The 12529-nt window shown below is 41.9% G+C and overlaps 1 protein-coding gene across 2 annotated transcripts in view; it reads left to right on the top strand.

Moving 5' to 3' along the window:
* Window positions 1–12529, top strand: part of MICU2 (mitochondrial calcium uptake 2) — a 172901-nt gene that overhangs the window by 77655 nt on the left and 82717 nt on the right. For both annotated transcript variants that reach the window (XM_072134296.1, XM_072134295.1), the window contains exon 2: window positions 10217–10361. In XM_072134296.1, the coding sequence (XP_071990397.1) occupies window positions 10217–10361 (145 nt within the window). The remainder of the gene's footprint in view (window positions 1–10216; window positions 10362–12529) is intronic.

Here is a 12529-nt window from a genome sequence, read left to right as displayed (position 1 = left end):
GGAATAAAGATGGGCGTTTACAGGGACATTTTTTTTTTGGACTTAGTAGGGATTATCTATCATCATTTTTTCTGAAAAAACATGCGAAAAGGAGAGTTTTTGTTTTTTTTTTTTAGCAAGCAATAGCTGAAATCTATGGTTTCGAGTAACACCGGTTTCCTCATCACCCCAATAATCGATCATTGTTTAAGCACCTTATTAGCTTTCCAGACATTTCAGGTTATGAAACGAACTTTTATGTGCACTAGAGGCGGAGCTCTGTCTGCCGGTAATTATTTCTGTACCTTTTGATGGTGATCATTGTGTATAGAAGCAGTTCTGACTAGCAAATACAGGAGACAAAAGGGGCACCATACCCTGACCCTGTAGGGGGCGCTAGATTAATAAAGACCATGCACCAGTTTTGAAGAATCTGGCGCCCTCTGCACACTCCACAGGAAACTGCACATAGTACAGAATACACTAGTTTCGATAAATGTGGCTAATGTCTTCATCAGATAGTTGGTTAAACATACCCAATGCTTACAGATATTCTCTGGTCCCTAAACATACTTGACTCTTCCTCAATGTGAAGGTCCAGTTTGAGCAACTTTAAGGACCTTTATGGGTTCACATAAGGAGAGCAACCAGGATTATTAGGGGAATGGGGGGACTAGAATACAAGGACAGATTACAAAATTTGGGATTATTCAGTTTAGAAAAAAGACGACTGAGGGGAGACCTCATTACAATGTACAAATACCTGAACGGACAGTACAAGGATCTCTCCAAAGTTATACCTCGGCCTGTGACCAGGACAAGGGGGTATCCTCTGCGCCTAGAGGAGAGGAGATTTTACCATCACCATAGACAAAGGTTCTTTACTGTACGAGCAGTGAGACTATGGAACTCTCTGCCGCAGGAGGTTGTTATGGCGGACTCTATGTACATGTTCAAGAGAGGCCTGGATGCCTTTCTGGAGAGAAAAAATATCACGGGTTATGGGGATAAAACATTTATTTAATTCGTAAAGGCTGGACTTGATGGACTTTTTCCGGCCTTATATACTATGAAACCCATTTTACACCAATTTAACCATTGTTCCTCTATCACCTTACGCAGGTCTAATACGTCTGTCCATCTTAACACACACGTCTCCTTGGACTTGCCTCTGTAAGGTGTCGTCCACTAATTTGTTCCCCTCTCGTTATGCTGCCGCTGTGTTCCTGGAGGTTTACAATGGTGATGAAGCAGCTTGGTCTGCACAGGTTCCCGAGTCAAGGTGTTTGGTGTGTGCTGCGACTTGTCTTGTGTGTGTTGATCTTTTGAAGTGCACACTTCTAAGCATTTTTCTTTAAACGGTCATAAAAAAAAAAAAAAAAAAAAAAAGCTCTCCTCTTGTATTTTGGGTGGAAATGCAGCCGACTTCATAGCAATGTATGAAAATGATGAAATGATTACACATCGGTATGTCTCCGGAAGGCACAAGACATTGAGTTGATATACGGTTCTAATTGTAAACCCCGATGCCTTTGATGTCGACTGAAGTAAATAAAACAAAGGAGGATTTACTGATTGGAAGATGCGTAGGAACTATAGTACCTCTCAAAGGAGCGAGGTAGTCAACACATTGATGTGATATCTTTAACTACCTTATTATGTTAATGTGAATTCTAGCCAAAAGACTACCTGGACTGATCCGCTGTCTAGTTTTGCAATGCGTTTCTCATCCGTGTGTAATCCGTTGTCTGCCAAATGTCCAAATGTTTTGCAGAACCGTAAAGGAACCCGAAGACTAACAAATGATGTCACTAGTTTGTCGCAACACCTTTACGAGTGTGATCGGCAAACTGATAGCAACTGATCGCCAAATACATAAAGCACATACAGGCAGTCCCCGGGTTACATACAAGATAGGGTCTGGAGGTTTGTTCTTAAGTTGAATTTGTATGTAAGTCGAAACTGTATATTTTATAATGGAAGTTCTAGACAATTTTTTTTCTTTTGCCCCAGTGACAATTGGAGTTTCAAAATTTTGGTGTAATTGGACCAAGAATTATCAAAGCTTCATTACAGACATCTTACACCTGATCATTGCAGTCTGGGACTATAGTAAAGCATCCAGAGAGCTTCACCAGAGGTCACAGTGGGCAGAGGGGTCCGTCTGTAACTATGGGATGTCTGTAAGTCGGGTGTCCTTAAGTAGGGGACCGCCTGTATCTGTATTTTTCACTTTCCTATAGACTCCGAAGGGAAGGGCCAGAGTGCAGGAAACGGCCTGCTCCGAGTTTCCTACATCCATGAAAAATGCACTCTTATAGATGGGTTCTTTAAAATTAATGTGTTATTGGGGCACGTTTCTCATAGGCTGGTGCTCTAGCCCCCTGACACCCACCTAAATTCGGGGCGGAAGCGGAGGTGAGCTGTACCTGCAGGTCCGGCCTGGTGTAGAATTGTGCCGTAGCCTGCACCTGAATGACCACAGGCTGTAACTTGTGCACAGCTGTGGGGCAGGAAACAGCCCTTCATACACCAGATTTCAGGCGTACAAGCCCTGATAAATGTCCCTCATTGTGTTTGCCATCAGTTAAATAAAAAAAAATAGTGCAATGTCGAAAATAAAGTATGTGTGCATGTAACATTACACTTCCTTTAAGACTGTCAATTATTTGCTCACTTTACAGACTGGGTTCTAGTAAAACGGGCGGCCCTAGTCGGGGCTAAACAATCATCGCTGTATCTACACAAATAGCTCTATTTCCCTCGTGTTAGGGTGATAAAAAAAAACCTCTTATTTTCATAAAACAATCGTATTGTATAAAAGGGTTTAAAAATAGAAAACCGCGTTTCGCGCTTGTACCAGGCGCTTCATCTGATTCAATTGAATCTGGTACAAGCGCGAAACGCGTAATTCTATTTTTAAACCTTTTTATACAATACGATTGTTTTATAAAAATAAAAGAAGTGTTTTTTTTTATCACACTGATACAAGGGAGCTAGCACCAGTTATTTGCTTTCCAGACTGGGGGGAAAACTCACCCTTCTATGGGATGCAAAAAGACACGCGTTTGATGAAATGGAAAGAAATTTTATCGTTTGTTGTTCCCATGACAGCACAAAATTTTAAAAATCCAGGTGTCACTGGGGCAAAATAATGACAAAAAGTTTCAATTATAAAACTGTTCTGACTGTATAACCCTGTTTATTATACCTGTTCCAAATTCAACTTAAGGACAAACCTAAAGAACCTCTCCTGTACGTAACTGCCTGAATGAAATTGTAGGTCAATGTCCCATTACAAGAATCTGGTTCCTATACAATGTGATATTTCCATGATCCATTACTTGCGAGATATTGATATATTTTGACCTGGCTCATGTATAATCTAGCCCCCACTGGTGACTTGGCGTTTGCCCCCTCCTGACAGGTGTGTTTCTCACGCCATGTGTCTAGATGAGGCCCTACAAGATGGATCTTCCCTCGCTCTCAGTTACCCGCCTTTTGTTTTGTAGCGATGACAGCTGTAGGATTCTTTATAACAAAATAATCATTAAAGGCTGAGCCGCTATATCACAGAGCGAAGGGGCCGTCAAGTACAGGGAACATGACAAATGTGGATTTACCTCTCGCTATTTACACGCCCTTAGGCCGGATCTTTTCCTCTAGACGTCTAATAAGAGGAATATTCCTCCAATTATTTATCTTTTGAAACATCAGAGGTGAGTAACATCTTTTCGGCAGTGACTCCGGTGAGGTCATGGATGGTACAGGTGTTGCCTGGCTGAGGGTCAATGTCCTTGCCCCCCCACCCACCCACCGCAAATTCTCTATTTTTGCAGTCTTCTCCTATAAAATAAATGTGGAATTTAAACACGGATATTTTCTTCACGTGCTGTCAGAGCGGTTTTTTTTTTTTTCTTCTTGTTCATATCTCTCAGGGTTGACTGTAAGTCTTTATATCTTTATTATATTTACATTTGTCCGACATGAAAGACATTTTTTACATAACTTTTACTTAAGATAGAAGCGTTCTGCATACCGGACTGCTACCTATATAATCTACGAGGTCTATTATAGCCTCAGCTAATAAAGAGGATTCTTTGAATACAAATAATAACAGTATTTGAGTATTTTTGTGTTGTGCTTATATTGTTGTTGGGTTTATGAAGATGCAAGTCCCTGGGGAGAAGCAAGGCTTCACATTTAGACATAAGTACAGGCAGTCCCCGGGTTACGTACAAGATAGATTCTTTAGGTTTGTTCTTAAGTTGAATTTGTATGCAAGTCGGAACTGTATATTTTATCATTGTAACTCCAAATGAAATTTTTTTTTTTTCTCCCTGTGACAATTGGATTTTTACAATTTTTGCTATAATGGGAACAAGGATTATCAATAAAACTTCATTACTCAGAATTTGCAGCTGTTGACTGCAGTCTGGGACTAAATTACAGTATATAGAAAGCTTCATTAAAGGTCACATTGGGTGGAGAGGTTCATCTGTAACTAGGGGTCGTCTGTAAGTCGGGTGTCCTTAAGTAGGGGACCGTCTGCACAGGGGAAGGATTTGGCAAACACGTTTTCTAGGGTTTGAAAAGGAAGGTTATTCCTCTGATAGTACCTTTTACCCTTCCCACCTATACCATGCCTCCATTTTTTCCTCCTATCCTATCTATAACGTTTTAATTTTTTTCATGTACGGAGATGTATGAGGGCTTGTATTTTGGTAGTGGTGGTATTTAATAGTCCATGCAAAAAAAATGACCAATAAAAAACACTTTTTATGTCGATTTCTTGTGGCTTTTGTTTTAACAGTTTTCACTTTGCGCTCCAAACAACACATCTTTTTTATTCTTTGGGTCAATACAATCCGAGATACCAAATTTATATAGTTTTAAATGGACTAAAAAACGAAAACCTTTTTTTTTTTTTTTTTTTTTTTATAGAAAAGATTTCTCTTTTTCGCCAGGTGCTGAGACAAATAACTTTCAATACTATGGTGTACGAAGTGGTGTAAGGTGTCATTTTTTTTGCAGAACGAGTTAATGTTTTCATTGCAACCATTTGGGGGACTATACAACATTTTATTCTAAGATGGCGCTATTTTCCGTTATTGGGGGCACCGCTGGGAAAAACGCTTTTATATTTTTTGAAACTGTGGGACCTGGTGATCACTGACCTGTGTTTTGTTTTTTTTTTGTTATTTTTAGATCTTTGAAGTGAGATGTAAATTGGTTGAATAAAGTCAAGGAGGAGGAGAGTTTAACACTGAAATCAGAGTGGGGAACTCTGAACACCTCAAACACTGTGATTGACTTCATGCATTGTATGTCAGGAGATCCGGTTAGTCATGTCCCTGTATGCAGGGCCTTCATTTACAGTGTAGGGGCTTTCTGAGAAAGAGAGCTTGACTTCAGTGTTAAAATCTCCACCTCCTTGACTTTATACAACCAATTTACCGTATATACTGGAGTATAAGCCGACCCAAGTATAAGCTGAGGCCCCTAATTTTACCACAAAATCCTGGGAAAACCTATTCACTCGAGTATAAGCCGAGGGTGGGAAAATGCATTGGTCACAGCCTCATAGTATATAGCCAGCACCTGCCCCCCAGTATATAGCCTGCCAGCCCATATCCCCCAGTATATAGCCTGCCAGCCCATATCCCCCAGTATATAGCCTGCCAGCCCATATCCCCCAGTATATAGCCTGCCAGCCCATATCCCCCAGTATATAGCCTGCCAGCCCATATCCCCCAGTATATAGCCTGCCAGCCCATATCCCCCAGTATATAGCCTGCCAGCCCATATCCCCCAGTATATAGCCTGCCAGCCCATATCCCCCAGTATATAGCCTGCCAGCCCATATCCCCCAGTATATAGCCTGCCAGCCCATATCCCCCAGTATATAGCCTGCCAGCCCATATCCCCCAGTATATAGCCTGCCAGCCCATATCCCCCAGTATATAGCCAGCACGGGGGAAGCAGGAAAGGTGAGTTTTGATATATTGTTTTTGCTCGAGTAAAAGCCGAGTTTGGGGTTTCAGCACATTTTTTTTTTTTTGTGCTGAAAAACTAGGCTTATACTTGAGTATATATGGTACATCTCACTTCAGAGTTTGTTTTCTGGATGATGCCACCAGACTGGGCCATAAAAGAAACATGATCTGGAAGGTGTTCAGCTGCTTGGCAACATACTGTTAGTGGTTTATAAGGTCAAATTCTGATGACAGGTTCCCTTTAAGACTCTGTAGATTGTACTACCTGTGCAAGCTATCCCCCTATCCATGAGGCCGTTCTCAAAAATAGGATACTTCTAGAATTCATCCCTTAGTCAGCATATAAATAAATGTAACATTAGATAAAAATGTCTAATGTAAAACGGGGTCACCCAAATCTCTCATATGAGAAGATCCAGCATATGATGTGGTTTCTGATATTGAAGTATGCAGAACATCAAGGTTCCCGTCTCGTAGAACAGTCAGTTCTAAAAGGGAAGCATTCGTCATTGTTAAATAGCAGGATGACAGGGCTCCAAAAAGAGGAAGACGAGACTTGTCACAGACATCGCTCTGAGGACGTGTCATGGTGTTCAGTTCTCTTCTGGAGGGTCATGAGAATGAAGACTGATATTTATGCGGAGAGATGCAGTCGATGAAATGAGACAAATCTGCCCAGTTGTGACTTTTTGGACAGATGAACCTTCTTGAATGGGATAGCGACCAGCTGAGGTTACAGTACTTAAGGGCGAGATCTGTTACAAGACTCGCTCGTCTTTCAACATGCGTAGGAATAGAAAGCAAAGCGTCTTATTCTTCTTTCATAAAAACGAGGCTTAATATTTATGAAGCTTTCCAGAAATGTCCTGACGGCGAAGAGATCAAACCAAAATTGTTGAAGCCAAAATAGAGGAGAAGATTGAACATTGACTCATGTTCTCTAACAAGTTGAAGTCACTTCATATAATGTGATTAATGGATGGCTGCTAAACTCTGGGGAAAAAGGACATTTAAGAAAAAAATTAGGTCCACATTTTTTTAAAATTAAATATTAATTGCCTATCAAAATCCATCATGATAAACCAATGACACTTACTCCTAGATCCAGGTGCCATGACTGTGGTAATCTTCTTCTATTTCTTATCCATCAGATTTAAAATCAACTTCTAACATTATGCTAATGAACTAGAAGGGATCTGTGGGGCGTTGCCAGAGCCCCTCAGTGCTGCAGCTACCCCTGTTCCCTTTTCCCGACTTTCTCTGCCTGCAGTCATCTCTCACATTAGGTGGGGGGAGAGCTGAGGGCTCAGGGGGAAGGACGAAACAGTTTAACTCCCCCCTCATAGCCCTTCTGGCTCATAAGCATAATTTTAAAAGTTGGTTTTAGAAGTAAGTAGGCGAACAATGACAAATATAATAAGATTACCACAGTCCCGGTGCCTGTATTGTTGAGTAAGTGTCCCTGGTTTATCATGATGGATTTTGATTGTTGATTTCCTTAAATATTAGATAGGTCACGCCTGACATTTATCACCACCACCAATCATCCAGTGAGAACAACAATGTTGTGTCGCCTTCATTGGGAAAATGACCCACTTGCAGCTCAAAGGAGCTGAGCTGTAGTACTTTATATATCCACTATACAGTGTACAGCACTGTGCTGATCAGTCATGGGTTTTAAATTCACAGTAACTCAGTATTGGATTGGTTTTAGCGAACCCCTTTAGAGGAAATCTACTATTTGTTTTTATATTGTGAACCAGACATCCCTTGAGAATTCTGTACACTGATGCAGAAACAGATCTTGTTTTATCCCTGAACTGAGTGATTTTGCTCAAAAAATCATAAAAAAATTATAACTTTCAGGACCTTCGGAAAGCTGGATGCAGGCTGGCTGCTGTACATATACACATTACTTCTACATACACAGGAGCTGCCTAAACTATCCAGACCGGACTAATCAACCTGAGCTGGATGACTCCTACACAGCAGCTGGGGGATAGTGCAGCGATGGATTACTTCCGCCTGTCAGGGACAACACAGTGATGACGTATTCTAGGGTTGTGTTGGGCAGGACAAGATTGGAGCAGTGCATAATTAGGTTGAGGAGAAGGCCAGCTACAGGAGCAACAGAGCCCCATTATCAGTTCAGGGATTAAACAAGATATGTTTCTGCATCAGTGTAGCTACAGCATTCTCAGGGTATGTTTGGTTCACTTATTCATAAACATAAATGGTAGATTTCCTTTAAATAAAATATTATTTAATTAGATAATTCATCATCAATTTTAACATTTAAATAGGATTTCTAGGCTCAACAAAGTGACTACTGCATGTTATCAATGTGGTGTGTCCCTATACAACAGCAGAAGTGTTCAATTATTGTTAGTCCAGCAGCACATGTTGTACTGTGCACTGGGCGGATTGCTGGGACCGACGACAGTGCAGAGCATCGTAGTGATATATGATACATGGAGTCCCTTCTTCCCCTCATCATCAGTGCTTAACTGCAATTACAGCAGGGAAGCAGGGACTCCTATATCACTGACTCCCAAAGTCCCATCCTGCACTATGGTCATTCTCTACAATCCGGCCAGTGCACAGTCCTTGATTCATGTGCTGCTGGCCTTAATCTTAATGGTCTCACACTGTTCCCCCCAGTGAAGGAGGCTGTCCCCCAGTAAAGGAGGCCCCCCCACCTAGTGAAGCAGGCCCCCCCCCCCCAGTGAAGGAGGTTACCCCACCACCACCACCACCACCCCCCCCCCCCCCCCAAGTGAAGGAGGTTTCTCGCAGTGAGTGAGATTTTAAAACTCCCACACACTATTACTATCACTGTATGGTGTCCGGCACAATCCTGTAGTTTAGTCTGATGGGAAGCCGTTTCCCCTCCCGCGTATCTGACAGGGAATATTCGTTTGTGTTGATTCCCCTTCCACAATGTCTGTCAGTACTTGCCCAGCACATGACGGGAGACGGGACAGACTCGTGTTACACGGATTAGATTGCACATTTGTCATGATGAGATTTCTTTATGACATGTTTTAAAAGTCACAAAATGCAAAATCAAACATGAGATTTGTGTCGTCGGAATTAGAACACGTGAACTCGGTAACCTGAGCGTCTTGTATAATCTGGCGCTTGAGAAGTTTCCAGCAGCTATGGCCCAGTCTTTTCTGTGCTCTTTATCCTATGTAGGTAATGCAGAATACATGATTGGAAGGATATAGCCGGGGTGTAATGGTGCACTACATGGCCTGGGATCAGGAAGAACTAATGTTTAAGCAATCATTAAAGTGACCAACAACCTCTAGAGTTCTGTCCATTCCAGTATTGGGCTATTCCATGGAGTATGCTTAATAATTACGGTTACTTTAATTTTGCAACTTGCTTCCGAATTTTTATGGTATCAAGGGTGGGTGGCAGCGTTTAACTCTGTTATGTGTCATGCGGTTCAGCTCCTCCCCTCTGAATGTAGCAGGAGGACAAACGGTAGCAGCCAATGATTATCTGCTGCTGCTGATGTACCAGTTGTCTGTGAAGTGACGTAACTTATATAGATGGAGACACTCAGCGGAGGCCAGGGATGGATGCCATACAAATCCATCTTTTCTCCATAGCCTATGATGGCCTCCGCTGACTGTATACTGCGCTCCCAAGCAGGATGATATAAGGCAGACTGCAACACTCTCTTTTATCCAGTGTTTCCGGCTCGATGTGACGTATTCTGAGCCTACGGAGGCAGAAAAGATGCCTTCATCTCTCAGTAGAAGTCTGTGAACACCAGAAGGTGTGCCACAAAACTAGAGCTGAACGTAGCCCAATAAGGTTGTTCAACTAAAGTATATTTTAAGCGTGCATATCACACCTACCTCACTGATCCCCAAACACTGCCTGGCATACTGCCAGCTGTTCTAGAGCATGACATAGGAGGTAAGTCACCGCTGTATGTAGAATGTATCTCCTGTGTATCAAGACATGGCCAAGAAACACTAACTAGTGGAAGATCAAGAGCAGAACAACCCATGGTTCAAAAGCTGACACCTCCATCCCCCCCTTCCTCCATCCTCCATCTATGTGGCATTCACCCCAGTCTTCTGTTAAAGGAACAATCTAGTCGGAGCTAATTAATTGAATAATCCCTGGTGTAGGGCCGGAAGGGAGGAGAAGGACTCATTGTCACTGTATTCCTTGTACTCTTATTAACGATGTATCTTCATTACGTCTTTATTGTATTGCAGAGTGAAGAAGTTGTTGATGAAGCCCAAGAAAAGCAGTCTCTCCGGAAGCAGCGCTTTATGCATTTTGCCTCTCTGGAGTATGAAGGAGAATATTACATGACCCCACGCGACTTCCTCTTCTCCGTCATGTTTGAAAATCTGCAGCGTAAGTTACATTTTTGTGATGCAAATATAGAGAAATGATAGCTTAAAGGGAACCCGTCATCTTCAAGTCCATTTTGCCTGTAGCATATTATAGAGCAAGAGGAGCTGAACAGATTGTACACAGTGTCCTATCTGCAGGCAGCATGGTATAGAGCAGAAAGAGCTGATCATATTGTACATAGTGTACTATCTGCAGGCAGCATGTTATAGAGCAGAAAGAGCTGATCAGATTGTACAGAGAGTCCTATTTGCAGGCGCCATGTTATAGAGCAGAAAGAGCTGATCAGATTGTACAGTGTCCTATTTGTAGACAGCATGTTATAGAGCAGATAGAGCTGATCAGATTGTACAGAGTGTCCTATTTGTAGACAGCATGTTATAGAGTAGAAAGAGCTGATCAGATTGTACAGAGTGTCCTATATGTAGACAGCATGTTATAAAGAAGAAAGAGCTGATCAGATTGTACAAAGAGTCCTATTTGCAGGCGCCATGTTATAGAGCAGTAAGAGCTGAGCAGATTGTACAGAGTGTCCTATTTGTAGACAGCATGTTATAGAGCAGATAGAGCTGATCAGATTGTACAGAGTGTCCTATTTGTAGACAGCATGTTATAGAGTAGAAAGAGCTGATCAGATTGTACAGAGTGTCCTATATGTAGACAGCATGTTATAAAGAAGAAAGAGCTGATCAGATTGTACAAAGAGTCCTATTTGCAGGCGCCATGTTATAGAGCAGTAAGAGCTGAGCAGATTGTACGTGGTGTCCAATTAGGTTTTGGGCCAATCCATAAGATAGTCAAGAGCTAGAAACAGTTGTTATAGTGCTCCCTGTAGTGAACAGAAGCTGTAACTGCAGCCGTGATTTCCCATTTACTTTAGTGGGGCCATGACTAAAGTTTCAGCTTCTGGCCACAGAGCCAGCCTACTACATCCCATTCCTTTTATAAAACAGGCCTCAAAGCTGATCAATGTGGTCAATTCTTGACCCTCTATGATCAGATATTACTCCACAGTAATTCCCGATCATCCCCTTTAAGACAGTCTAGTCCATCTGTACAATGACTAATTTTGGGTCTGCAGAGCGAGACGTTTTGTAACTCTTAGCACAATGTTTGAAGCTCATTAATGACATAACCTTCATTTTCCATGGGCTGTTTGTTCTGTAATCTCCTCATGAAGTTAGAATCTTGGCTTTATTTTAAGGAATTTCCCCGATCACATTCCTTACACGTCTGATTTATTTGTTATTTTCGGGATGCATTGTCCTGGAAATGTTTTTCACATGACAAGTATAACAAAAACAAGACGGTATGAGCGATGCTGATAGCAGATAGACCCAAACAAACCCCCCCCCCCCCCCAGCCTCTCATTTATTAGGCTTATTTTATGTACATGTTATACATGATATTCAGCCATGGATCCTGACTATGGGTACATCACCATACTTATCCACACAAAACCTAACTTCAGCCTCTATACCACTTCATTGGGGATATTCTTATAGTACCCTGACTTGATTCCAAGAATCATCAGAAAAATATCATGTTGTAAAATTGTTGTAAAATCGCAGCAAATTTATATGTTACTTTGCCACAATTTTACAGTTAGTTGGGAACTAAACGCGTAAGATTAGCCTAAAGAGGACCTTTCACCTGTAAAAACAACACTAGGAGCTGCTTACTAAACTAAAACAGACGCAGCAGTGTTACACTGCTAGCGTCATCAGAAACCTCCTAGCAAAAAGGCTAGCAAACACCGCCGTGATGTACAATAGAAAACGCCGGACCATGCTGTAAGTGGTCAGGCATATTCATGAGGGGGCGGGATTAGGAGTGCAAGCCTATGGCGTGCAGGGCGGTCCAGGAGAGAGGCAGCGCCTCTGACCGCCCCTCATGAATACGCCCAACCGCCTACAGCGTTATTGGAGGTTTCCGATAACGCTAGCATTGTAACACAGCTGCGTCTGTTTTACCACTAGGAGCTGCTTACTAGTGCTGTTTTTTACAGGTGACAAATCTTCTTTAAGATTTACGCTTATTCTCATGGCTGTAATTCTCAGTGCTTTTTATCATGGTTGAACATTCCTCGTGCATTAACCTATAAAGAATTAAGTTGCTGGGAAACCACACAGAAAAACTATACTGATGGAAAGGGAGGATGAAGTAGTTGG

This window comes from Engystomops pustulosus, chromosome 2, assembly GCF_040894005.1.
Source record: "Engystomops pustulosus chromosome 2, aEngPut4.maternal, whole genome shotgun sequence".
Lineage (NCBI taxonomy): Eukaryota > Metazoa > Chordata > Amphibia > Anura > Leptodactylidae > Engystomops > Engystomops pustulosus.
The sequence above is the reverse complement of the archived record's forward strand: the minus strand, read 5'-3'. Positions and strand labels throughout refer to the sequence as shown.